The 27,563-nt window shown below is 21.7% G+C and overlaps 1 protein-coding gene across 50 annotated transcripts in view; it reads left to right on the forward strand.

Moving 5' to 3' along the window:
- Positions 1-27,563, forward strand: part of LOC112596273 (longitudinals lacking protein, isoforms F/I/K/T-like) — a 169,302-nt gene that overhangs the window by 41,709 nt on the left and 100,030 nt on the right. Inside the window, exons 5-6 of one of the 50 annotated variants that reach the window (XM_025341858.1) lie at positions 11,001-11,159; positions 12,777-12,799. The exons of 42 other annotated variants lie outside the window; for them this stretch is intronic. In XM_025341858.1, coding sequence (XP_025197643.1) covers positions 11,001-11,159; positions 12,777-12,784 — 167 coding nt within the window. In that variant the 3' untranslated portion in view covers positions 12,785-12,799. Of the gene's footprint in view, positions 1-7,688; positions 7,961-11,000; positions 11,204-12,776; positions 12,800-13,183; positions 13,675-16,786; positions 17,126-20,734; positions 21,040-24,805; positions 25,024-26,689; positions 26,923-27,563 lie in introns of those variants that run through there. 7 more of the 50 variants (XM_025341809.1, XM_025341842.1, XM_025341848.1 and 4 more) reach the window with 7 other exon arrangements.

The following is a 27,563-nucleotide window of genomic DNA, read 5'->3' on the forward strand; positions in this document are numbered from 1 at the left end:
AGAACCAAAGTTTTCTCTTCCACGGCCATCGTCGTTCCCGTGATACGACCCCCCCACGCGTCCCTGCACTGATGTTTGGGACAACATCTCCCCTCCGGCCATAGGCTGTAGTGGCGGTAAGTCCGTCGTGTTCCGTTTCGCGTCGACGGGTCGTCCGTGTCCCCCAAGTTCGTTCTATAAGTTAAGTTTCGTTATCCGTCGTCTAAATTTTTACGAGTTTCGCTATCTGAATTTCTTGTGTTGTTTTGTGGGTTTCTGTAATTGTTTTGCCGCCGGGGACGCGGTTAACGATGACCGATGGAAGTGCGTGCGACTGTTTCGCTGGTCGTTTGTGTCGTCCGGCTATCCGTGACCATCGGCGGAGTTCGCTGGCCGCCGGAGGGCCTAATGGACATCAATGGCTTGTACCGCCGACTTGCCATCGGATAGCGCTTGACAAATGAAATGTGTTGACGCCGTGCAAATGACTGGCTTCGACGTTACTGTTCGGTGAGTACCATTCAGTTTCCAGACACACGTCAATATCTTCTCATTCTTATTAAAACTCTAGTGTATTTCGTCCATAGTTGTCTGTTGCCAATTGCAAGACAATTTTTGTGTCATAATTTCTGTGTATTGTTTTGGTAAACACATTTTTAATAGGTATTCTTTATTCACAAGGTATTAGGTACACACACTCGGATGCTTATGTGAATCAAAATAATTATAGCTTTTAAGATATTTTTAAAACTTTTTTGCATTTCTGTGTTTTTTTGTCATTGTAATTTAGTTTTGTTACCAGTTTTGCAATATATAGGCCACAACAATTCCATCAGATTGCCGTCATTACCTACTTATTACCAAAAATTGTTACTTTGTAGATTGATTCTTAAAAACTAATTACAGTTTTTTGATGTCTCATGTTAAATTTGAAAACTTATTATGGATCTAGTTATATTCCTTATCAATTTTTGTTTATAATTCATTATCTAAAATTTATTTTAGATATTCTTGTTAGTTATAAATTTTCATTTAAATTTCTATTAATTTGTTGATTGAAAATTTTCTAATTGTTGATTTCAAAATGAGTTGTTTTCTACTCAATATAGATAGTACTATAACAAAATTAATTTACAATTCAGTTGTACTAATGTTCTGTCATATTATTTGATCCTTATCAGTCATAATCCTCTTATTACTCAGTATTATGTACTAAAGTTAGTGTATAATCATTATTGTTTTGTTAAAACTTGAGTTAAAATAGTTTTATTTTTATTTACCTACTTCAAAAACTTTTATTTTTTATTTAATCCCATTGGTAGCTATTACATTAAACCTATATTTGATATATACAATTTTTTGTTTATATCATGTATTAAGTCATTTTTCATCATTCATTATATACTTGCTATGAATATAAATTATTTCTAAATTGTTATTTTGATTTCTGATTCAAAAATGTCATTAGAAATTATCAATTTGAAAAAAAAAAACATAAAACATGTTTGTGTGGCATTTTTTGTTTACATATGGGTACTATGTATTATCAATATCAATAGATAAGTAGTTTAGATTGGCTTGACAAATTTAATTTTATTATTAAATTCAAAGTAATAATTATAGTTATTGTATAAACTTTCTTTGACTTATTTTAGTTATCATTAATATATAATATTGCATTTTGTATTTTTATTTAAATTAACTGACCATTTCATTAGTTGATTAAAAACTATGATAATTGACTGGATAATTGCGATTTAATTATTTGTTATTTAATAATTAATAGTAGGTATATTCATTATAAAGTTTTAATTCTATTAATATATTTTTTCTGAGTTTTGGATTAATATTGTGCTGAAAAATATTAAGTTTAAAAACTTTACTAAAATATTTTTTTCTCTAAATTTAAGTATACAGTTGTTTGTTTTTTTAAATATTCAAATCTTATTTTGTATACAAATTATGAATTTGAAACTTATACATATATTTTAATAGTATAGATTTTATAAAATGAATTTAAAATGCTGTTCTTGTTTAGCTGTTATGACATTGATCAATTGATGCTTTAACCTTAGAAACTCATATTTTTTTGTGGGTTTCTCTAATGTTGTTTTATAATAAATATTCCTACCTAATTAATGGCTAGTATTTTTCTTCGCTTATGTCATGTTAACAAGTTTCTTTAGAAAATTTATCCTTAATTTAATACATTTTGATGGATGACTGATTGGCATTTTAGTCAAAATCATTATTAAATCATTTATTTTTTTATTTGTTAACAGTAAAATTAAATATTTTTCTCTAGGGTTAGTTTTGGGTCTGATTAATTAAGTCTAAAAATTAAATTTTAATTTGTCTTCAATCTTATATTTAAGTTATATCTAAAATAAAAAATTAAATATAAGATTGCAGACAAATAAAAATTTATTTTTAGACTTAATTAATCAGACCCAAAACTAACATTTTTAATACTCAAGGCTGTAACCCTAAGATTTTTTTTTTAGTTTTAGTTTTTACAATTAAATTTACAAAAAATCTATTCATTATTAACAACTAAAATGATTTCCATAGATATAAATTTTATTAAGGTTGTACCCAAAGTGATTCATCTATGATGGATTTTAGTGACAATTTTGTCTGGAAAAATTATAAAAAGTATATTTTATGTTAAAACTGTGCCTAATTACTGTTATTTAACACAATATTTAATAGAAAATATTAAATTTAAACATTGAACAATAAATGGAAATTGGTTTTTATAATTAAAATTAGTGGTCAAACATGTAATTTTACTACCTACGATAAAATAATTTATTATTTTCTATTCCTTAAATTTCCTCTTGCGTGCATGATTATTTTTTATAATTTTTTCTATTTATTAAATCTTAAATTATTTCTGTAATAATGTTACTTGTAATATACATTTTTATTAAGGGTATACTAAGTGAGGGTTTCTTGCTAAAATAGAAATACTTAACATTGTTATTTATTAAGTTAACATTATTTTGTTTCAGACTTGGCATCTAAATTGTAGTAAGTCCATACTTAGTAACTTTTAAGGTAAGTGGATAAACATTGATTATAGCTTTAAAAAATTAGCCAATGATTCGATCAAAACTTTGAAATTTTTCTTCTCTGTATTAAGCACACTTATGATGGTAAAGTTATTATACTAAAAAAGTAAAATTGTCTAGTAATCCCAATCTATTAATTTTTGAATCCCTGATTTATTATTATAAATCTTGTTAATGTATTGTATAATATAAAACCCCCGGGTGTTAAAATTAAACATAATTGTAGGTATGTTAAATATTTAGAATTTTAGATGGGTAATTTTTATGAAATAAGTTTGCCTTGCCTAAATAGTTTAATTTAAATAAGGTACTAAACAAATAAACATCATGTTTATTGTACTGTAGTTGATTATCAATTGAGGTTTGTTTTTGCCTTTGTAAAAGGTTTTATTTTACTACATTTTTTTGGTCCATAATGGTGTTTAAAATACATAATATTTAGTTTTAAGATAAAAATTAGAGAATCTTTTATTTTTTGTCCCTTTGAAGATTATGAAGAAATACTGGTAAGTTTTGCTTTGCTTAATATGTTAAGTATAACAAATTATATTTATTGGAGAGTAAGATTTAATGTTATTTTCACTTATCTTTTTTATCAGTCTTTGATTTATAAAGTGAGAGGTATATGTAGGGGTTTTTTGGCATTATTACGCTTTCAGTTGTATCTGGCTGTAAATCAAGATGCTTAATCTGGCAAATTTGTTAATGGTTTCAACTAAAGGTTTGGTAAAGGAGACAAAAAATATTCATTTGTACATTTGGATTTTACTGTTAAGACAGTTATTACTATTTTGTTTATTTTAAATAAAACATTTAAACAGTATTCATTGAATAGTATAATTTTTTGAATAAAACATTATTTGAGTATTATGATTAGTTTATTTGAGAGCTAAATTATAATTATATGAAAATAACTATTTCCATAAATCACACTATGATAAAATAGATACAATTAATATTTTTACACTAAGATAAGGCAACTTTGAATGGGATATGTAATCTTCCTTGCTTACACATTTCATTCAATTGTCTTGTCAATTCATTTAATTTTTATAAATATCTATTAATTTATATTTTAAATTAAAGTTGATTCACAAAAAAATAAAAAATAAAATTCTTAATAAAAAATTGTGTATTCATTAATTTTTAATTTCAATATATAAATGATATTTTTAGAAGTTTTATTAATATATTAATTTAGCCTATTTTTAAGTGTTATAAATTATTGATGATTTATATTCATCTAGTTCATCTTAAGAGATATTTTAATGTATTATTTTCTTATTATCTATGTACATTTACTGAAGTGATTTTTATTTAAAAAAATAATTTAGTTTGCATTTTTTTAATTTTTATAAATATGCTTTTTGAGAAGAATTTGCAAGTATTTATTTTAAAATAATTATTGTATTATAGTATTCAAAGAATATTATGGTTTTATTAATTATCAAGCTACTAAGTTCTTAGCTATGAAGTAAAATGTATATTTAAACATATTATAATATTTAGTTTATCCAAGTGTATTGATGAAATGATTCTCTAGTTTTCTTTTAATTAATTAAGATAATAATAATTTATTACCATTTAGAAATCAAAAAATAAGTATATTTACTTGTGCTTGTTTGAATGTTCATGTTTATCAGTCAAATTTATAACATTTATGTAAAGTGATTAATTTTTCAAGTTAAATCATAGTGTTGTGTAGCAGAAAAAATATTTAAGTGCAACAAAATTACTACTACTTTTTTTCATCATTATTTAACTAAATATGATTTCTGTAATTTGGATAAAAAATTTAGTATAAGGTAAGTATTGGTAACCGAGGTTAATTAATTAGCTATTAAGATAAATTATTCATAACTATGTGTGCTTATATGCTATTGTAATCTATGGATTAATATTATAGTCCTAGTATATTCCATTATTAACTGTACATTTTCAGGACTCAAGTATGTATCTTTTAAAAATACTTAAATATAAGTAAAGTAAGTATTTTTAACAAATAACCATAATATTGTATAATTAACAATTAATAATTTTATGTGTAATAAAATGCTAAGTATTTCAAATTTATATAATATACAATATGTATGATTTAATTAATTTTTAATATTCCTTAAGCATTAATTCCTTAGTATTTCAGACTTCAGCATAAGCAATGAAACAAATTAATTTCAAATAATCAGGTAATATATAAATACTTTGTTTACAAATCTATGTATATATATCAATACATGCATTTGCTTTATTAAGATTTTCAGATTTTGTTGAATATTATATTTAATTATGTATTAACATTAATTAGTGATTGTTTATTATTATTTAAAAATAATAATTATTAATTAATGTAAGTATGATTAGATACTCTGTGGGATTTTTCAGATAAGCTTCAAATTAGTGACTAGAAATTATAAATAAAAATACATTAGTTTTTAACACATATTTAAAATTAATTTTTTTCAAAACTGTTGTATATATATTATATATATATATATTGAAACTTTTTTTAATTTTAATTCGGTGAACTTTTTTCAATGACATATAAATCAAATAAGTAAATATTTATTTCCTTTTTTCTCAATCATTAAAACATTAGATATTATTTTTGCACTTAGTTATTTAATAGTTATTAATTTATTTATTCTAACCAAATTTTTATTTAAAATAAAGTTTTAAAGTATCAAAAACTGTTATAAATCATACTTTCTGCTATAGAAATTGAATGAAGTCGAGTAAAAATATTTCATTCTAATCAGAATGTTTGAAATAATTCTATTATTATTATTTACATCTTATTTTTACTTAAGATTAAACTGATAAGTTTTAATAAATAATTATGATGATTAATTTTCTTAGTCAATTTTTTTGTTTAAAATAAAACAGTTATTATGTACTCTTGACTTTCCTTTGATACAAATAGTCTTCTGTAGCTCTATCAGTGAACGAGGTTTATTGTAATCTTAAAGATATAGTTTTGTTAGTGTTTTTCTATTTCTGTTCAAGTTATATTTATCATATACATTATCAAGAAATTAATTCTATTATTGATCTATTCTAAGTATGCAACTAAACACTTATTAAAAAAATGTAAAACCTTAAAAACCAGTATAATTATAAATAAATAAGGTGTATCTTGTATTTTGTATTTTTCTAAAGTTAAATTATATTCCTTATATTTCATTAAGTGGGAGTTTTTAATGAAAAATCCAATAACCACTTTATTTTTTTAAAAATTAAAGTTTACAGTTGCTATTAAATTTAATTTATACTATATATATATTTATTACCTTGTTAAGTTATTAAAAATACCTTTATTTAAAATATAAAATAAAAAAATCACCATTAGGAGCTCTATATATGTGATATTGATATATTAAAATAATAAAAAACAATTTATCATTTATGAAAACCAACATTATTTTTAAAATAAAAATAATTTTAAACTACATAATTTTATTGGTTTATTATGTTAATTGTCTTTTTTTAGATATATTAGGTAATATCCTCTTTTCATCAGATTATCCAGTTGCTGTTTATATCCATTGTAGTTCTGTGTCTGTTACATTGTTTCCTTATGTTTTTTCCTAGTTTCTGTCGGAGTCTTCAGTTGCATTGGTTGTTGTCATCATATTACACTACAGAATCAGAGTTGGCTCAGCATAAGAAGTTCTAGTGACAACTTTAATCTACATTCTGTTGTTCCCACTGCTTCAAAATTATTCCCAGGAAAAGGTTTTTTTAAACCAACTGTGTACTATCATCCACAAAATAACCATGTTTCCAACTTATTTAAAAAAAAAAATAAATATTTTAATTCATTATTCCTTTTAAAATCATAGGTACAATATTTCTTATAATTAATTTACTATTATACATATTTTAAAATTTGATAAGATTTTGTATATATTTAATTTATACACATTTTTGAACATTAGTCATATAGTTAATTATCATATTTATTGTTAAAATTATAATTTACCTGTATTTGGTAGATGCTGATACATTCCTCATGTAATTTATTAGTTATTTAACTTAGTAACTTTTAATGATTTCTGTATCAATCATTTTCAATAGATATTGAATTTTGTATTGTGTATTTTTTTTAATTACTGTTGCGATCATTTTTTGTTAATTCAATATAGTAATTTTTTGCATCATATAATTTCATAATTGTCATTTATATCCTTTTGTAACGCAACAGATAAACTTTCCCTCTGTGATAATTTGTTTTTTTTTTTTTTAAGCCACTACTTTGTAAACAAATTTTACAGTATTATGGAGAAAGGAATAAATTATAAGATTAATAATAAAAATGTTATTTTTTAATGTGATACAAAACATCAAGTTAATATAGAAATATTTGTTGAGTGAAATTAAAATGTACAATAGATGGAATAGACACAAATTTGTAAAAACTTAGGTTTTTAAAGTTTAAACTATAATAAGTAATTAGTTACATTTTGCAATATATAGAGAAAATATTTATACATAATTAGAGTGTATCATTAACAACTTGAGACTAATGGACTGAAAACTCAAACTTCTTTTTTTTAAAATTTGCTTAGCTTTATTCAATTTAATATTATGTAAATTATTTTGAACATAAAGGTAACCACAATTAACGTTTATCACCAGGTATACATTTCTTCTTGGCGCACAGAGGCAGGAAGCCTTCTGTATCAATGCATAATGTTCAGTTGGTTGATGGTCGATGGGTGTGTCCTTGTGGAAAAAATTACAAGTCTAAAACAAGTCTAAGTCTGCATATGCGATTAGAATGTGGAAAAGAACCACAATTCAAATGTGACCATTGTCCATACAAAGCATACCAGAAAATAGCTTTACAAAAGCATACTTATTGTAAACATCGGTGTATAGTTCAGACTGAATGACTTTATTTTACTGTATATATATATATAATATATATATATTATACAATTCTGATATTGTCAAAAAATAAATTTAATCCTTATTATAATAACCAAATATAATTGTGTATAGGAACATTAAGTAAATTGATAAATAATGTGGATCTATTTTATCTAGGAATTATAATGATTATTAAACATACAAACATTTTGAGCAAGTTCTCATACTGCTAAAATTTATTTATTTTCTTAGTTATTAGTAAATAGTTTATATTAATTATACATTATATAATACACTTAAAGTGATACTTAAATTATTTTTTATTCTATGTTTTTTTTTTTTTTTTTTTTATAAGAACATTAAATCTAATGAAGAATGTTATATTTATTACCACATTTTAAAATTAATTTTTGTAAATAGTAACTAATTTATGTAAAAACTTATTTTTTTAAAAAAAATTCCATAATTTAATTTTAAAAGAACTACTAAAACTTATTTTTATACATAGATATACTTAAAAATAAACATTTTTTTTTCACCAAGTTAATCACATAAGCTAATGTAAAATAAATAAAAATATTAATTTCTAACTAAAAAATGCAAATCTTTTTAATGCATATTTATAATTGAAACATATTATAAGTTTGTAAATAAATAATAAAATTAGTTTCAATATTAATAATTGTTATTTAAGTGTATCATGTAAAATTTTAAGTATTTATGCCATTGTCATGATATATGCTATATGTATAGTTTAGTTAAATTTTAGTTAGAGCAGAACTAAAACTTGTTGTCTAGAAATTTTGAATTTACCCATTATGTGGTCCTCCTATAAAACTATTAGCTTTACTTGCACAGTTGTTTATTCAGGAAGAATTTTTGTTCTTTTATTAAGATTGTTTTACTAAAACATATATATACATGTATTTAAATTAATCTAAATAGAGATTGACAGCTTATTTATGGATGTTAGTTAAGAATGTAATTTAATGTTTGACAAACTACTCACTATTATAGAAAAATACTTTTGGCATAATAGTAAAACAAAATAATAAAATTCCATAGCCTATCTGCTATCATATTCCTGATAGATACACCAATGATCTCAATATTGAATCAAAAATTAACTTGATTGTTTTAATTGAGTATACTATAAATTAATTTATTAGTATTAAAACAATTTGAAATCCACAGACTGATATTTTGAATTCTTTACTTTTTCACTGATAATACGTGTTGCCATGGATTTAAAACTGTTTTAATTCTTTAATAGTAATTATACTAAATTAACTATACTAACTAAATTAGTAAAGAATTGTATTGATTATGTCGTATGCATTATTATTAAGATGTTACCACTACATTTTGTGACCTGTATCACTTTTATGATACTTATTAAAACTGATCTGTATATTTCTCATTTTGTAGCTTAATTGTTAAATTAATAATATATAACTTCTTGAATCAATTATTTAACAGGTTTATATTATATAATATAGGTATACATTGGATTATAGTTATTTTACTTTTGAACTAAATACTAGTTACCTTAGTTTATTTTTAAGAATAGGATTTTTTGGACTAAATAACAATAAAAAGAAAAATGTAAAGAGTGGTTTGTTATAAAATAAATGCTTAACTGACATATTTTTAATTAGACCCCATAATATGATAATTATTATATTTTTGTTGTCATATCTGTCAATATAATTTATTAAAAAGTAAATTATTCAAGTGTGCAGGTATTAGGTTTGTTAAACAACTCAAAAAAATAAAATATAAATAGTGATAAGATGTTTTTTATTTTTTAAACAGTTATATATTTAATGAATATTGCTTTAGTGTACTATCAGTATGATATATAAATTTAAAACCATTTGTTAAAATATTTTAATAAAATTGATAGTTATCTTTTAATTTATAAATTGTGCTTCCAAGAAATTTTGAAATTTTGAACAAACGGTATATTAATAATTAATATATCACGTGTATTATTTATACACAAATCTTAGCATGGTAATATTATTAAATGATTTGAGATATTCATCAAAATGTATTGCTATTAAAACAAAGTTTTTTAATTTTAGAGTAAATATATTTCATTACCTATTAATATTTTATTTCTTAATATATCAATAAAAAATTATAAAGTACATCAGTTTAAGATATATGCTGTATAAATTTGTATATATAATGAGTTATTAATTAAAAATATTTTTTTTACATAGTAATGATTATTGAAATTAATGTTAAGTGATAACTGATAACAAAGCCAATAGTTTATGCTTAATGAATTACTTATATGTATACAACTTAAAAAAACTCATTATTTTAATGCTATTTAAACAATCTATGAATAAATTGTTTTTTAACAATATTAGTATTGATAATTTAATTTTGCATCAAATTGTAAGTTTAAATATATTTATATAGTTAATAGTAAGTATTACATTCTACATTATTCTACATTAAATTGTATTACTTTTAAATTATAAAATATTGTACTGATTAATGATTATGTATGAATAAAAAAGTAAATCTTCAATTATAAAATGTTTATTATGAAATAAATATAATAAAAATATATTGAGAGCTGTAAAATGTTTTATATATTTGTTTTATTTAAATAATTATATATACATTTGACAATAAATTATAAATAAAATGTGATTAAGAACGTTTTTTTAATAATCCAATAATAATTCATATTAAAATATTAAAATATAGATTATCTTTAAAAAAAAGTATATATTTTTATAATACCTTAAAATATGAATATTATTAGTTTTATAGTTATATTTATAATATACAATATTACAATGGCAAAGAGAGCATATATTTACAATTGATATACATCTCAAAATAGATTTAAAGTTTAAATAGCTTTAAATTTTGAGATATTTAAAATGTAAAAGATATTAGTTTTTATTTTAAGTAAAGAATATAATAATTATTTCCTTTATATAATTATTAAATCATTACAAATAATTTTACGTGTTATAAAATAGATATTAGTGTTAACTTGATTATTTGTTAATTAATTATACTTAATATATTTTTTTTTTGTTTAATTTGTAGAAAGGATTAAGCCTTACAAATGTGCTTGTGGAAAAATGTATGGTTCAAAGACTAGTTATCGGCTTCATACAAGACTCGAATGTGGCAAAGAGCCTACATTTTTATGTCCTCTTTGTCCTTATAAATCATATAGAAAATCTAATCTTCAAAATCATACTGGTACAAGACATGGTTATTTATTTGATTAAATATTTTTTTTGTGTTATATGCGATTTTTTGAATTTTTTAGTTGTATTATTTATTGGTTTATTATTACATGTAGAAAATAGGGTAAATTATGCAAGGACTAAATAAATTTAGCGTATTAAGAAAAAAATTAAAAATTTTATTTTTATTGGTTTGGATAGTTATAAAAAATGTAATTTTTAAAATTAGCATAAAAATCTATTATTATAATTTTATAAACAATTTGGCTTCTTGCTTAGTTAAGATTAAATGATAAAATGTAATTGTAAAAAAATAATTCATGATAAAAATGAATGTTTTTGATTATTGTTTTAATTTATCTTACCTCCTAACTATGAAAAACTTATTTTATCAATCTGTAATATTTTTTATAGTATGTAATGTAAACTTTTTTATGTTCAAAAGAAAATTTAAATCCATGCTAGGTAGTAGGTACATATTAGCTAATTGGATAAAATAATTATTTAGTAAAAATGAAGACAGTTAGAAGAAAATAAAATAAATGTCAAGAAAATTTATCCATGTAACTACTAAATCAGTAGTTTGTTATGTATTATTATACATATTTATTTTTTAAGTTTTAAATTTACTTTTGTACTATACTGGAATTAAGTTGATATTATGCTATAAATTATTTTGAAGTTTATCTAAAATAATTTATTATGTTTAATTTTGAAACTGATCAATACTTTTTATTCATAGATAATTATGCAGAGTATACGTTATACTACCGGTTTAATGTTATAACATTAAGTAAATAGATGGGGTAGGTTTTTGTGTTTTCCAACATAAGAATTCAGCAAAGTAATTTGTTGTTTGAAGTCTATGTTTATTTATTAATTATAAATTTTGGAAAATTAATGATTTCCCAAAAAATTTTCTGAACCCATCAATTTAATGTCTGTTTAGGTAATATATAATTTTTAGGTGATTTTGTAAAGCTGAAAAGTTAAAAAAAAATTGTTATTTAATTTATTATAATAATTTTTGTGTTTTTGAAAAATTATTTATCATTTTCTATTTAATAAATTTTAGAATATATAATAAATGAAAAAAGTAAAAAAACAAAATATTGAATCTAATTTAATCTATTTTGGAATTTTTTTTAAAAATATTTACTTAATTTAAATATTTGTCACACAAATAAAAAAGAAGTTGAGGAGAGTTTAACATTTTTTAAAAATGTATTCAAAAGCATCCATAACCAGACTGTTAGGAATCTATTTACATATTACTTTTTTATAAAATTGTATACTGTTAATTTTTATATAAAAATGTATTTTAGATTATATTATATACATCAAATAAAGTTGTTATATATTTTTTTTTTTAATCAATTTTAGAGTATTGTGTACAGTTTTACAGTTTTGATATATGTCATTTTAGAAAAGTTAAATTTTGTAGTTTAGTTAGAATAGAATTGATAAAAAGTTGTTCATATTAATATATAACTAAATTAAAATTTTTTTATATAAATAATTTAAAAATATGTTTATTTTATAAATATAGGTGTTTAAAAAAAAAAAAAACATTTAATATAATAAACTTATTATAAATTTATTAATTTTAGTTCAATTTTTTTTGTTTCAGATAAATAATAGAAAAGTACAATGGAATATTCTAAGAATACTACTTTTAGATATCATCAATCACTTTAATAACCTCTTAAAAATTAAACTAACATTTTATTCTATGTTTTGCTTTAAACATTCCTAATTTATGCATGGGATATATGGTTGGTGGCAGAGCTATATTTTTTCTTGTGGTAAGTCTGAATATTCTGCGTAATTTTGGGTATAGTTTTTACTATGGTTCATTGGGTACTTATTTGACATATTTATTCATAAATGTTAAATTTATAACCCTGCTTAATGTGTACAGTCCCATGGGGCTTTTGGTGTATAATGCATTTGAAAAGGGTTTCTGAATAAATATATTATTAATAATGTAATTTTATTAGCCATTTTAAATTAATATGATAATTGTTTTTGCCATAGCTTCATCTACCAAATATAACAGAATGATGTTAGATCCATTGACTAAAGCACGTCTACAATACTGGACCAGTACTTCGGAAACATTCCATTCAACTCTAGCTACAGCGCCTAGACAGTCTACATCATCTACCCAACAGCCATTGACAACTAGTGCATCGCCTGAGAACTCTGATGGTACTGCTACTGCTACTGAACCACGTTTTCCGTGCCCAAAATGTCCGCGTAGCTATCGAAATCGAAATCACCTTTACCGTCATGTGCGATATGAGTGTGATCGCATTAAGCAGTATCGTTGTGGCATTTGTTTTAAAGACTTTTATAGAAGAGATAACTTGAAAACACACATAAACTATAAACATCTAAATAAGTTAAATCTTACAGCTGCCCCTCCATCTCCTGTAACTGGTGCTCCCACTAAAGAAGTTTAAAATATTAAACATTCGTATCTTGTTTTCAATATTTCTAAAGTCTAAATTTACTAGAATTATTTTTGCAGACATAAATAGACACACATATATATATGTATATTTTGTTAATTGAATTTAGTTATTTTTGATATCTTAATAGTTGATTTAAAATATAAAGTACTTAATTATGATAATTTCATCTGGTGCATTGACCTATTGCTCAATTTAATGTTTTCAAATAATCAATTTATTATTTAACAGACCTTTTTTACCTTAAATATTTATACATTTTTAAATTCATTGAATTTGGCTAAATTTTATATAAGTCTTTATTTTAAATAATTTTCTAAACATTATTCACCACCAAGATTGTAAATTAACTTTTTATTATTGTGTTACTTTATTGTTACAAGTTTCATTTTTTTTATGTTAATTACTAATCAAGATAAAGTTTAAAGATCCAAAAATACGAATTCAAAATAAAATCTTATTTATTTTATAATTAAGTTATGGTTGTACATAAATATCCCCAGTATAATTATTTATTACATTTTTTCATTAATGGAATTTTATGATTTTCATATCATATATTTATACTTCTAAATATTATTATTAATTATAACCTTGATGTGCAATACATTTTCTCACTGACTAGGAATATTTTATTATAAAGTATATGTTTTCAAATCTTTAAAACAATTTACCGTTACCTAATTAAATTGATGAGTCTTACATGAAAAAATAAGTTAGTTAAAATTATTACTTAAACATAGCATAAAACGCGATCTGAAAGTGCAATAAGTCGATTGTGATAGCTTGAGATGGCCTATTTAAAGTTAATCGTAGCAGGATAAAAAATATGTTTAATCATTACTATTTAATATTTGTTTACATAAAGTTATTAGTGTGTAAGATATAAAATTTATATGCAGTTATAAATTACTGAAAAAATGTATGTACCTACCAAAAAGAAAAAAAAAAATGTTGTTTAAATATTTATCTCGCCGGGCTGGTATACTGTTTTATTTTTGTTTTATTTTTGAAAGGGTTTTAATTTTTGTTGTATAGGTACTTATTTATTTATTTATTTTTATTAGTTTAATTTGCTAGGGAATATTATCCAGCTTAATTTTTAGGTGGTGGGAGGTTAGCAAATTTTTATTTTATTAGTCGTGTAAGGGTAACAATGGTGCAATCAAGTAATTTAAATATTTTAAGTACTTATTCAAAATAATAAAATAGTTACACACAATTAATTTTGATATGATTAAATTATTTTTATTTTTACTTTTAATGTGGCGGGTCTAACAAATATTGAGTACTTAAATTCCAGATCATCAATAATTATTATTTGTTTATTAATCACATATCTATATGTAAATATATGTAACTAGGTATTTTATTCGTACATATATTTGTGTTTGTGCAATATATATATAAGATTATTGTTACACAATTCAATATTTACCTGATTTTAAATTCAATTAATTTGGATTATAATCTTTTGTTTTGTTTTGATTAAAATTTGTATTTTATCATGCATTAATTTGCGTAAAAATTTTTTTATTGATAAGAGTATATAAAACAATTTTATTTAATTTTTGTAATAGTTATAAAATCAATATAATTAATTACTAAAGTTCGTGCAGAAATTAAAATCACTGTTTATTGTAAAATAATTTTGTAATTAATTTGTTGAGCTTAGAACTCTAATAAATAAACTATTTATGAATTATTGTGCTATCCTACATTTACTTATCCTAATACTAAGTATTACAATTTTTGTAATATTATATAGTAATATATATTATAGTAATAATAATTCTTGTCTTTGTTATATATTTAGTTTATTTTTACACGTGTTATTTAACATATAATATGAAAATTAAAATAATATGTATGTGTAAAAGTATATAAAAATTGGTTTAAAACCAGATATTAAAGTTAAAGTTAAATTTAAAGATAAAGTATTAATATTATCAATTTAATTTCTAAAAATATTTTAATATTTGAGTAGGCTAGTGATGATGACAAAATTAATAACAAAATATAAAATTTATAAATTATTTGATTGAATTAAATAAATGTAATTAATGTATTAGAATTTTTATATGTTATAAACATTTAAAAAGTTGAATATGTAATGTTGATTTTTTCCTTTTAATAAAAACTTATTTTAATGGTAATATAAATATAAAAATGCAAAATTTTAAGTACTTGCCTAAACATTATTCTGTTTAAGTATATGTCAGACAGTAGATTCTTAGTTTATGCACATGCTTTTATGGTGATCCACCTGAAAGAACCAAAAGACCCCAACAATTTTTGTGCGTTGAAGCGGCTTAATCATAAATATATATAAATAGTATGACTATATTAATTATTTCTCTCATTTTTATTTTTAAGTAAAATAGCATATCTTAAAATTTAAAGTATAAACAAATAAATATCAATATCATAATATTTATTATTCCTAGTAAATTTAATCAGACTTCATGCACATTTGATATTTATATTATAATTTAACAGATCAATAATGTTTTATATTCTAGTGTTTAAAAATGTATTAAATTAATAAACTTTTTGCACCTTGATTATTATTTTTATGTTTTGTTGCAGGTTTTTGAGTTGTGCATGAATTGCATTTAGTTAGATAATATTTTTATTATTAGATTATGAGCTGTAATAATACATATAAGTAATCATGGAGGGCGCTTCATAAATAATAATAAGTTAAATTATGTATTATTATAATACATTTCATATACTTTAATTGTTATACATTTATATATACGCTTATATCTTGTGGAAATTTTGAATAAAAGTATTTTAACTCTTATAAATTTATAAAACATTTAAAAATATATTACTGAAAAAAATTTATAATTTTAAATATTTCTATATAGTTATAAGAAAAATTTAATTCTTGTGTAGCGCCCTCAAAGTGTCATACAGTATTTTTGTAGAATTATTGATTTTGCACTTATTTAGGAATTAATTATCTCACTTATTTTTTAATATAAATATGTCTTAATAAAATCCTAATAAAGTGCAAAATTATTGTGTGTTTTTAAGCTTACATCCATGAAGTAGTTGTCGAGTTTTTTGATTGATTGCATCGTAAGTGAATGTAAAAGAAAGTTAAACTACTTTTTTTTTCATGTATTTAAATTTTTATATTCTCATTTTATTTCAGACAACTATTGGAATTTACCTGACCCTCAACAATTGGTACGTTCAGCATGTTACCATTGTGGTAAAACATATCGTTTCAGAGCTACCCTTAATCGACATTTAAGATACGAGTGCGGTAAAGAACCAATGTTTGCTTGTCCCATGTGTCCCAAACGGTGCAGCCGTAAAAGTAATCTTCATCAACATATACGTATACGCCACAAATCTTCTGTTTCTGTTGAGCCTGAGTCACAGTCTGCATGAAAAAACCAATTGTTCAATATTCTCTAGTCATTTGAATAAATATACAAGCGTGCTCAAAAATATTTTACATATATATATATATATAACATACACACGCTCTTATTAGTCTTCCCGAATCATTTTAACTATTGTATAATTTATATATATTTTTATAGAGTGTGACAAAAATGTGTGCCAAATATTAATATTATTAATAAAATGTTCTAGAAATAACTAATAATAATTATATTTGTATTTTTTTTAATAAAATTGTAATAGGAATAGTTTTTTTTTTTTGATCATTTTGGTTTTGATTTACAGTATTAATATAGGTATATTGGCTAATTATTATGTTTTTTAAATTATTTTATTAAAATATTTGATCTATTTCAGATATTTTTATTAATATGTCGTCTGAAATATTTTTACATTGCTAATATGTAAATATTCAGCAGTTAATGCATTGATATTATTTATTTTATAGAATAGTTTTAAATGTCTTTTAGATGGTACTTTGAAGAGTTCATTAAATTTCTTAATGTCTAACACTTCTCTTAGTGTAAAGAAACTATCTATGGTTATGAAAAATGTTAAGCAAATTAAGCAACTGTGATCATTAAAAATAATAAAAATAAATAATAGAAAAACTTTGACAAGCATTATAGTCAAAAAACCTAACTTGACTTGAATCAGTTTTTAATTTTAATGATATATCATTGCTCTAAAATGTTTAATATTTATAATAATAATATACAACTAGTGCTGTGATGAACAAAGAAAAACAACTATTTATTATCTTGGCTTATGTATCTTGTCTGGATTTATTGGGATTTAAAATAAAACATTTAAAATTTTGATTTAAAAAGATCCAATTAATTTGTTAGTTAAGAATGTTTTGTTTACTTACAAATTATGTTTAAAATAAATATAAAGTAAATGTATTTATTTAATATGAAGGATGTTTTTTGAAATATTGAACATAATTATTTAAATATATATATTTTGATATGAGATATCTCAGGCACTATTCATATTATGTTCTCTTTTAAATAAATAAATATATTATGAAACAAATTTAATAAAAATTAAAAATAATAATGCTATTCAATTATTTTTTTAGAAAAAAATAATATTATTCTATTTATAAGTGTAACATAAAATGTGTAAATAATTATAAAACATTTTAGTAAATAAATAAACATTTCATTTAAAAAATAATTAATAAAATCTGTAACAAATTCATCTTTATTCTGTTTCACATAGTAATATTGTAATAACTTCAAGTGAAGACCAATTTTCATTTAGGTCAGACCATATTTATTGATTGAATCAGTTTTTTTTTGTTAGATTTAGTTTCTGACAGCTGCTAAAATTGTATTACTGTGTTAATCTTAGAAAAATATAAGCTAGATGATGTTAGAATAATAGAGTGATGCTCTATACAGTGTGGTACTAGACACATGTTATCCATATCTATTATTGCTACTGTGTACAGAGTATCACCTAAGATTAATCTTTTTGAGATATTTAAGTGAGTGACATCTTATTTAAATTAATGTCGAATGACTTAAATTTTGTTTAACCATCATCACAAAATTATTTAAAGTATATGAATATCTACAATATCTAGTTGTTAATATTTAATTTAACGATTAATTCTTTGAATATTTAAAAACAGTTATAAATTCTAGTATTTCTTGTTCTTCAATGGTTATAAATATATATGCAACAGTGTGGCTATACTGTAAATAGTTGTGTATAGAATTTATTTATTTAATAAAATGTTTTGTTATTGAAATTCATTAATTATATTCAGAAATATATATTGGTTATAAAAAATACATAATATGTAATAAGCTATCAAAATATTGATCAATGAATTGTTTATCTTAAGTTTGACAGAGTAGCATCAAAATTATATCTACTAATTTGATTTATGTATTAAAATTTGATATGATACAATATAAAATAAATATTAGTTTCTTACATTTAATAATAATTGATTATTTAATAAATTATTATTTGCATGTATTTTATTAATAATTAACAGTATAATGCCAAATATTAGTAATATTGATAACTCACAAAACAAAGAATAAAAATGAAGTTATTCTATATAAAACTATTTATTTATGTGACCATCTTGTTAAATATTTATTTATTGATTATAATTTTTGAAAGATAATTCTTTCATATTCAATGTTATATTTATAAATTATAATATAATAATTAAACATATTTTTGCGATATAACATTGATTACAGTATTAATTAAATTCATATTGTACATTTAATATGTACTTTTTATATCTATTTACTAAATATTAAAAATCTTAAAAAAATTAATTTCCAAAAATATTAATAATATATTAACTAATAATTTTTAAATATTTTTATCAAATAAATAGATAGAGAAAAATTATGTTGTAGTTTTAAGTAAGAAATAAATGAAATCATTTTGTAGTTATCATTTCAACATAAAGGTGAGTGACCTATTTTTTGAGTTTGATCTAACATATGTAAGTTTTTTTAATATTTTGTATTTCATATTAATATAAAAACATATAACTTAACTCAATCTTATATGATTATATAATTGCCTAATAGTATCTTTATTATAGTAACCATTGTCTAAATTTATATTATAAGTAGGGTTAGGATTTATATGTAACAGTATATTTTTTTGCAACTTCTGATTATTGCTTTAGTAAGTTATTTCCAAGAATCAGCTCATAATGAGATAAACAGTGGTGATTTTATTTTACGTATTTTTGCATATTTTGAATAAAATTAATATTATTGCATATTTCGACTATAAAAACGCAAAAAATGCATATTTTATGGTATATTTTGTTACTAGATGTTTTTTTTCATGCGATAGTATGTATTGGCACTGTTTAAAAATACTTATTGAAGATATCCCTTTATTAAGGTCTAACAGAAGATCTCCCAGTTTTGAAAATTTAAAACAACATGTAATTGTTTTGTGTAATACATTTGAGTAGTGTAAATAGTTTAAAAAATTATTTAATTAATTTTAAAACGTATGACTTTTTTAAGCGTATTTTTCATATTTTTGGCGTATGTAATATTAATTGCATATTTTTGCATATTTTTAATAAACCAAATGCATATTATACAATTTTTTATCGAATATAAATCCTACCCCTCATTATAAGTAACCAAATTATGTTTAAATGCACAATAGTACTAAAAATATTAAGAAAACTAGATAACATACTTAGTTATCGGGCAAATTGTTTATTTGCAATTTTAGTATTTATTACTAAATACATTGGTAATTCATAATACTTTGATAAATTACATTTTTAATTCAAGGAACTTTGTATCTAAACGTAACTTGTTATAAATCATAGTATACTCGTATAATGTTTTTTGTTTTTAAGTAGATAACTTCATGTTTAATAATCATGACATATTTAACATTATTTGCATGATAACTCTATAAACCATTGTCAATTAAATATTACATAAATAATTTTAAAAAAAATTTGGCACTATTAATGTTTATTTTTTTTTTAATGAAATTTTATTTTATTTGGTTTAAAGTTAATTTATTTATATGTAAGATAGTTGTTTATTTATTTGTGTTTGTATTTTATATTTACATTGAGATTTGCATGTTATTTAATTTTTAGTCATTGTATTTTAAAGACTAATTTAGCAATGTTTTATTCATTCATCTAATATGTAGTTTATATTTTTAGGGACTTTTGTGAAACGGTTTTTAAATGCAGGTTTTGTAGTAAGTCCACCATCCAATACTTCATCTGTTGATCAAAAACCATCGACATTTAAGTGTGATAATTGTACCAAAAAATATCGTTACAAACATGGTTTATGGAGACATATTCGATATGAATGTGGAAAGGAACCACAGTTTCAATGTTTATTTTGTCCAAAAATGTGTAAAATTAAAACTAATCTTACACAACATATGCGACTTAGACATAATCAACTTATGAACACTCTGTATCAATCACAGTACTATGCTTAAAATAATATTATTCTTAAATAATTACATACAATGTGTTATGACATAAGCAAAGATGTTATAAATGTTGAAGTAAAATATTTCAGATCTTAATATTATTAAAACAATTTTATTAATAAATATCTATCATTATATAAAAATAATAATAATATATATATTTAATAAGATTAATTTATAATCAAACTGCCCTAACAAAAAAGATAGTATTTCAATTTTTTTCTAACCTTTCTGTATGAATAAAATAAACATTGAAATTTATATTATTATTCTATTTTTAAACATAAATTTAAAAAAATTTGATTACTAGTAGAATTAAAGAAACTAATCTCTTTAGATGACTAAAGATACCACCTTTTTTTGTGAGTGACACAGAAAAACATCCACTATCAATTGGTAGTAATAAATTAAAATTTAAAAATCGAAATACTGCCTTTTTCGTCAGGATAGTCGATTTATTAACTTATTAAATAATAATAACAATAATAAAAATATTAGTTGACTTAGTATTTATTACATTTATTAGTTATAAATAAAATATACGTTTAAAAACCAAACTAAAAACAATTTAAAGCTACATATTGTTAATTGAATTATATCATAGGTACTTTGTTGGTTGATATTGAGCTTAAAGTTATTGGAAATCAATTTTTTTTTTTGAGTAAGTTTGACCTAATATAAAGCTTACATAAACTAAACTTGGGAATAATTATGCATGGAATTTTTTTGTATTTTAGTTAATAAATAAAACAAATGATTATTCTAAGGATAGTAAACCTTTTTATACCTGCGTATCAAATAAAAAATGTTGGTTGAATTTCTTTCCCTGCATATTATTTTTTTTTCTTGTTAAATCTAAAAAAATTCTACTATTGATCATTTTTTGGATAGTTCTGCATGTCAGGTTTGTTATCTCTTAGTTATTTACTGTATGATCACACCGTTTATATACATCAAAGTTATATAATGTTTTAAATTATAACAAATTAAAACTTTCAAGCAAGTCTTAATAATAATAGTTAATCATTAAGTTAAATAACCTTTTTTAAAATATTGAAGAAATAAGTTATTAATTTTTTAGCAAAATTATAAACAATACATAATTGATTATATAATCTTAATAATTTACAATATTCACTGACTATTACCATTGAAAACTAATAGCCATTAATATTCTGTCTAAAACAAATTGAAAAATGTTTATATGTTTATAATATACAAATTAAGAATTATTTTTATCAGTAAATTAATTTTAAAGATGTATTCTTTTTATTAAAATATGTCATTACAATTTTTTTTAAATATTGTGGTATATTTTTACTATCTTTTACTATTTTGTTTTTTAATTCTTATTGATAATAATGTTATAAACATTTGTGCAATTAACATAAATTACTATAATTATTGTACAATAGTTATTTATAACTATTTTTAAAATTTTTATGAATAACTATTATTTGTTTATTAAGTTTCACTATATTGATTAATTGCAAATTGTTGTTATCCATCATCATCTCCGGACAAAAAAAAAAAAAAAAAACATTTATAAAAATATAATTATATTGAGTAAATATAAATTTTAAATTATAAAAACAAAGAAAATAAATAATAAAATAATTATTTTTTCTATTTCTAATAGTTTTACAATATAGTAAACTCGTATATAAAGTAACTGTTATTTTAAATATAATATTAGGTAAATTAATATATTTTTTGAAATATTATTTATAATTGTAGGTGTAAATAAAGTATAAACTGATAATTAAAATTCCTGTTTAAAATTTATGTTTTACTATATAGATGAATTAATATATAAATATAATTCCTAAGTTAACCTATACATACACATACACACGCACACACATACACACATATATATATATAAGTTGCAAACAATTAATTATATTTTATTATTTTAAACAAATCGTTATAAATTTTGGTATTTCAAAATATTTTAAAACTAGTATTTATATTTATATAAGATACTTGATACATGAGTGTATCTTAATCATGAATGTACCTTTAAATACGAGATATATTTAAAGTTTTTATGTATATATAAGATACTAGAATACTTTTCTAAGACACAAGATTCTTTTTTTTAAATTATTGACTTGATATATTTATAATACTATAGCATAGAGAGACAAGTGATAATATTTTATTTTTATCAGGAATTCAGGTTATGAAAATAATTAACTTTACTTAAACAGTTTATACATACTCAATTATTTACATTTAATAATAAAATTATTTTTATTTTTAGTACAATTTTAAAAATTATGAATACTGCGAGGTTTGAACCATTTAAAAATTTTCTATGATTAATTGTCCAATTCTGAGATATTAAATCAACTATGTAAAAAACATGAGGCATGTTAAAAATTTTAATTGAATTGTTGTCTTTTCATTGTTTTTTTATTTAATTCTGAATAGAAAAAAAAATATATATTTATAGTATCTTAATACAAAAAAATTAAAATTAAAACGTTACAAGTTATTAGACACTGACTAATGTCAAAAGATGTATATGCCATTATAAAAAAGTATACAAAATATTTTCAAATATTATGTCGTGAGTGTTTGTTTGTTGAGTTTTTAATCTTTAAATTAAATTTAGTAAAATTGTAAAAGCAGTGATGTATTTTTGTCAGGACTGTAGAGGCCCAGTTTCTGGGAATCTCAAGGTATTTTCAAGTTAAGAACCTATAGGACTTTTAACACGTTACATTAAAGAGAATGTTAAAAATATAAAAAAAAAAAAAAATCTATTGACTCTTTTTGGCATCACTAATTAACAGGGTTTGGATTTGAAGGCAATTTAATCAATAAAAAAAAGCATTTAAAATGTGAAAAAAGACATTTAATTTATATAAAAAGCAATTCAAAAATATACTACAAAATTTAATATACTAATTAGTAAGTATTAAAAAAAAACTCATTACCATGTACTTAGATAAGCTATCTTCAGTAAAACATTGATGGTTTGGGATCAAAATATTTTTGTACATAGAAAATGATCTTTCTACGTCCACCAAAGTTATTGGGGTGTATTTTATACATAAATAATTAACTAAATTAAGATTACTACTTATTAAATTGTCATCATTTATTGTTTCTCCATTCTAATTTTCAACCAATTCTGAATAATTTTAAACATAACATCGACAATGCACTGTTTTCACAGCTCATCGATTTGTACCGTAGGTAAAAAAAGGCATTTATAAGTAAAAAAAGGAAAAATAAATACATCCATCGTCTTAAATATTAAATGAAACACATTTTTATGTATAAATTATTTTTCTATTAAATTATTAAAAAAAAGGCTTTTGCCTTCAAATCTGAACCCTACTAATTGATAATTAAATTTTTGTGTTTAAGGAGGTCTCATTTTCTATAGGCCACCAAGTTTCATAATAATATGTCGTTGGGTAAGAAAAATGTTTGTAATAAGATGATATATTCTTTCATTATTATATCAATGAGGTTATTTTTAATTTAATATTCAATTAATATTCAGGATTAGAACTGTAAGAATTTGAAAGTTATAATAAAATAATGATCACCAAAAATATAATGTAAGTTCTGTTATATCATTGTTATCTGAATATTTTTGAATATTTTATTTAGTTTTAAACAAGACATTAAGGTATAGTTCATTTTTTTATATTATAATAAGTTTAATTTATAAACATTTGCTTTTTTTTTTTTGGAAAACATCTTACTATTTACTTTTTTATGTTCGTTTATACTGATGAGTTGTTACTTAACAATTTAATTTTTTTAGGTAATTTTCCCAAAACAAAGAATCATATGTGTATTCATTGTGGCAAAGCTTATGTATATTCTCATGATCTGAAACGACATCAACGCATTGAATGTGGTAATAAAGAGCCTTTGTTTCAATGTCCTATGTGTCCAAAGAAGTGTCGTTACAAATTTGCATTACAATCGCACATCGCCAATAGACATCGTCTGATTTTACCCTAGAAATTTATAATAACATTTATCTAACTCATTTAAAAAAATAAACAATTAATCATAACATTTATGTTAAACTTTTATTTGGTTTTAATATATTTATTGTATTAAATTTACAATATATTAATAAAATATATATCATTTTTATATTATTACAGTTAATAAATCTATTTCAGTTATTTTTTAATATATTTTTTTAGAATTGTATGAAAATGTTGTTATTATTGTTTAAAAGTGTTGAGTAACATGTATTCGTAAAATTAATAAAGGTATATATGATACATTAAAAATAATTATTTAGGTCTTTTTAAATAATGTTTTGTTAAATTAAGCCTTAAGAAGCTTATATTCTGTAAATTAATTTTATGTATGTTGCATATGGATTAAAGTAAGAAAAAAAATAATGTACTAACATCATCTTAATGGTTTTATATAGGTGATAAAAATTGCTTTTTATTAAATGTGTTTTTTTTTTAATGTTATTATAATTTTGAACATTATTAGCCTAACTTATGAATTTATTTCAGCAAAAACCTAATCATAGTTATAATAATAATATTATTGCTGATTTTTTTAAAAGTTTATTAGTGTTTTTTTTTTCATGAAAAATTTTTTAAAGAACATTGTTATTTAAAAATGAGTTAACATAGTTTTAATAAATGCTATAATAGAGAAAAGTGTGGTTGAATAATATAATGTTTCATAAAGAACGTAGTTTTTAATTTTGCTATAAATCAATGATATTTTATAAGAAATACATTAAATTGTTTCACTACGAGCTGAAGTTTAAATGTGAAACACAATATCGTGCATATGACCTCCCTTTAATCCCTCAACACATTGTAACTTTATAAATGCAATTATTAATCACATTTTTACAGACTTGTCTATTAAGTTCACTGATAACTGATTGAATTTTTTTGCTTAAGGTTCAATGAAGTTCATAGATTTTCATTTGTTTAAGCCAATGATTTAATGAAACTTCAAAGGAAATAGTCATAAATAAAATAAATCGCATGACTTTAGTGGTCATTGCTAATCGTCACAAAAAAGATATGAGTCGGCTGTCAAATTTTTCATGAAGCAGAGTGAGACAGAGGGGGGCACCGTTGCTGGAATCATATTTTTTAGTATCCATGTCATCCAAGAAAGGCTAAGGAAGATTGGAAATCATGTTTTAATAACGATCTTCATTCACTGTTTTTGCATTTCCATGTTCATCTACTATAAATTATGGGCCTATCACGTTCATCCCACTTGCCAAAAGCCACACCAAACAGTTATTCGCTATGGATGCATTTTTTTTTTTTTTTGATTGCCCTTAGGTTAAGCTTTATTGTTTCCTTTAGTGTTTCATTAAATAATTTGTGGCAAGTCTGTGAAAACATAATTAGTAGTTGCATTGACAGAATCACTTTGTGTTGAGCAATTATAAGGAGGGGGTCATATGCACAATATTATGTTTCACATTTTAACTTCAACTCGTAGTGAAACGATTTATGGGTTTATTAAAAACTGTGTTCTTTATGATACACTATTTACATATAGGTGTATTGACAGATTAAGAATTTTTTTTTTAAATTTAATATTAAATGCTTATTAAATTCTGTTAATTTTAATTTATGCTTCAGATTTATACAAAAATGAGTGTTTTATTCTTTTTAGTTAATACAATTTTATTGTGTTACAGTTGCCTCTTTTGCAAGCAATAATAAATTATTTGAGTGTAAGAAATGTGGACGTATGTATCAGACAAAAAGTAGTTTAAAAAGTCATATTGAAATTATTTGTGGTAAATCACCTCAATTCAAGTGTGACCTTTGCGATCAGAGAACATTTAAACAGAAAGGCAACTTTAAACTACATTTATTGCGTGTTCATAATATTATGAAGTTTAAGAACTTATAAAATTTTTAGCCATTTTTATGTTTAAACAATTGTTGAGTAATACTAGTTTAAACTGCAGATTATGTTTTTTATTGTAATTTCCTTGTTTGTATAAATTACAAATTATTTATTTCGTTTTAGTTAAGTATTGTTTTATTAAACATAATTTTATGAGCTATATAATATAAAATAACCATATATGTATATGTTATTGCATTTGAAAAAGGTTAGATTTTATAATTGTGAGTTAATTGTTATTAAGCATATGAGTTGCAAACAAGATATCAAATTTAATTTTTTGATTTTTGTTATATTTATAATAATCATAATTTGTTGTTGCATATATCAGCAGTTGACAAATATAGACGTTTTTCTTAGTCTTGCACACATATTAATATAGTTGATTCTATTTGACATAATTTATATGATTTTGTTATTTTTAATATCTGGGAGAATTTCAAAACTTAAAAAAGATCAAAACATCTGTGTTTTTCATTGTTTTATGTATTTTATTTAAATTTTAAAGTAAGATAAAATAAGATTCAAGTATCCAAGTATTAACAAGAGAACACAAATATTTTTTTAATTTTAAGTTTGATAATAGATCAATTTTCTATAATAGTTAATAAAACTATATTGATTGTACTAGATGAACATTTACTATGTAATCTGAGATG

This window comes from Melanaphis sacchari, unplaced genomic scaffold (assembly GCF_002803265.2).
Source record: "Melanaphis sacchari strain LSU unplaced genomic scaffold, SCAv2.0 Contig31_pilon_pilon, whole genome shotgun sequence".
In the NCBI taxonomy this organism is placed as follows: Eukaryota; Metazoa; Arthropoda; class Insecta; order Hemiptera; family Aphididae; genus Melanaphis; species Melanaphis sacchari.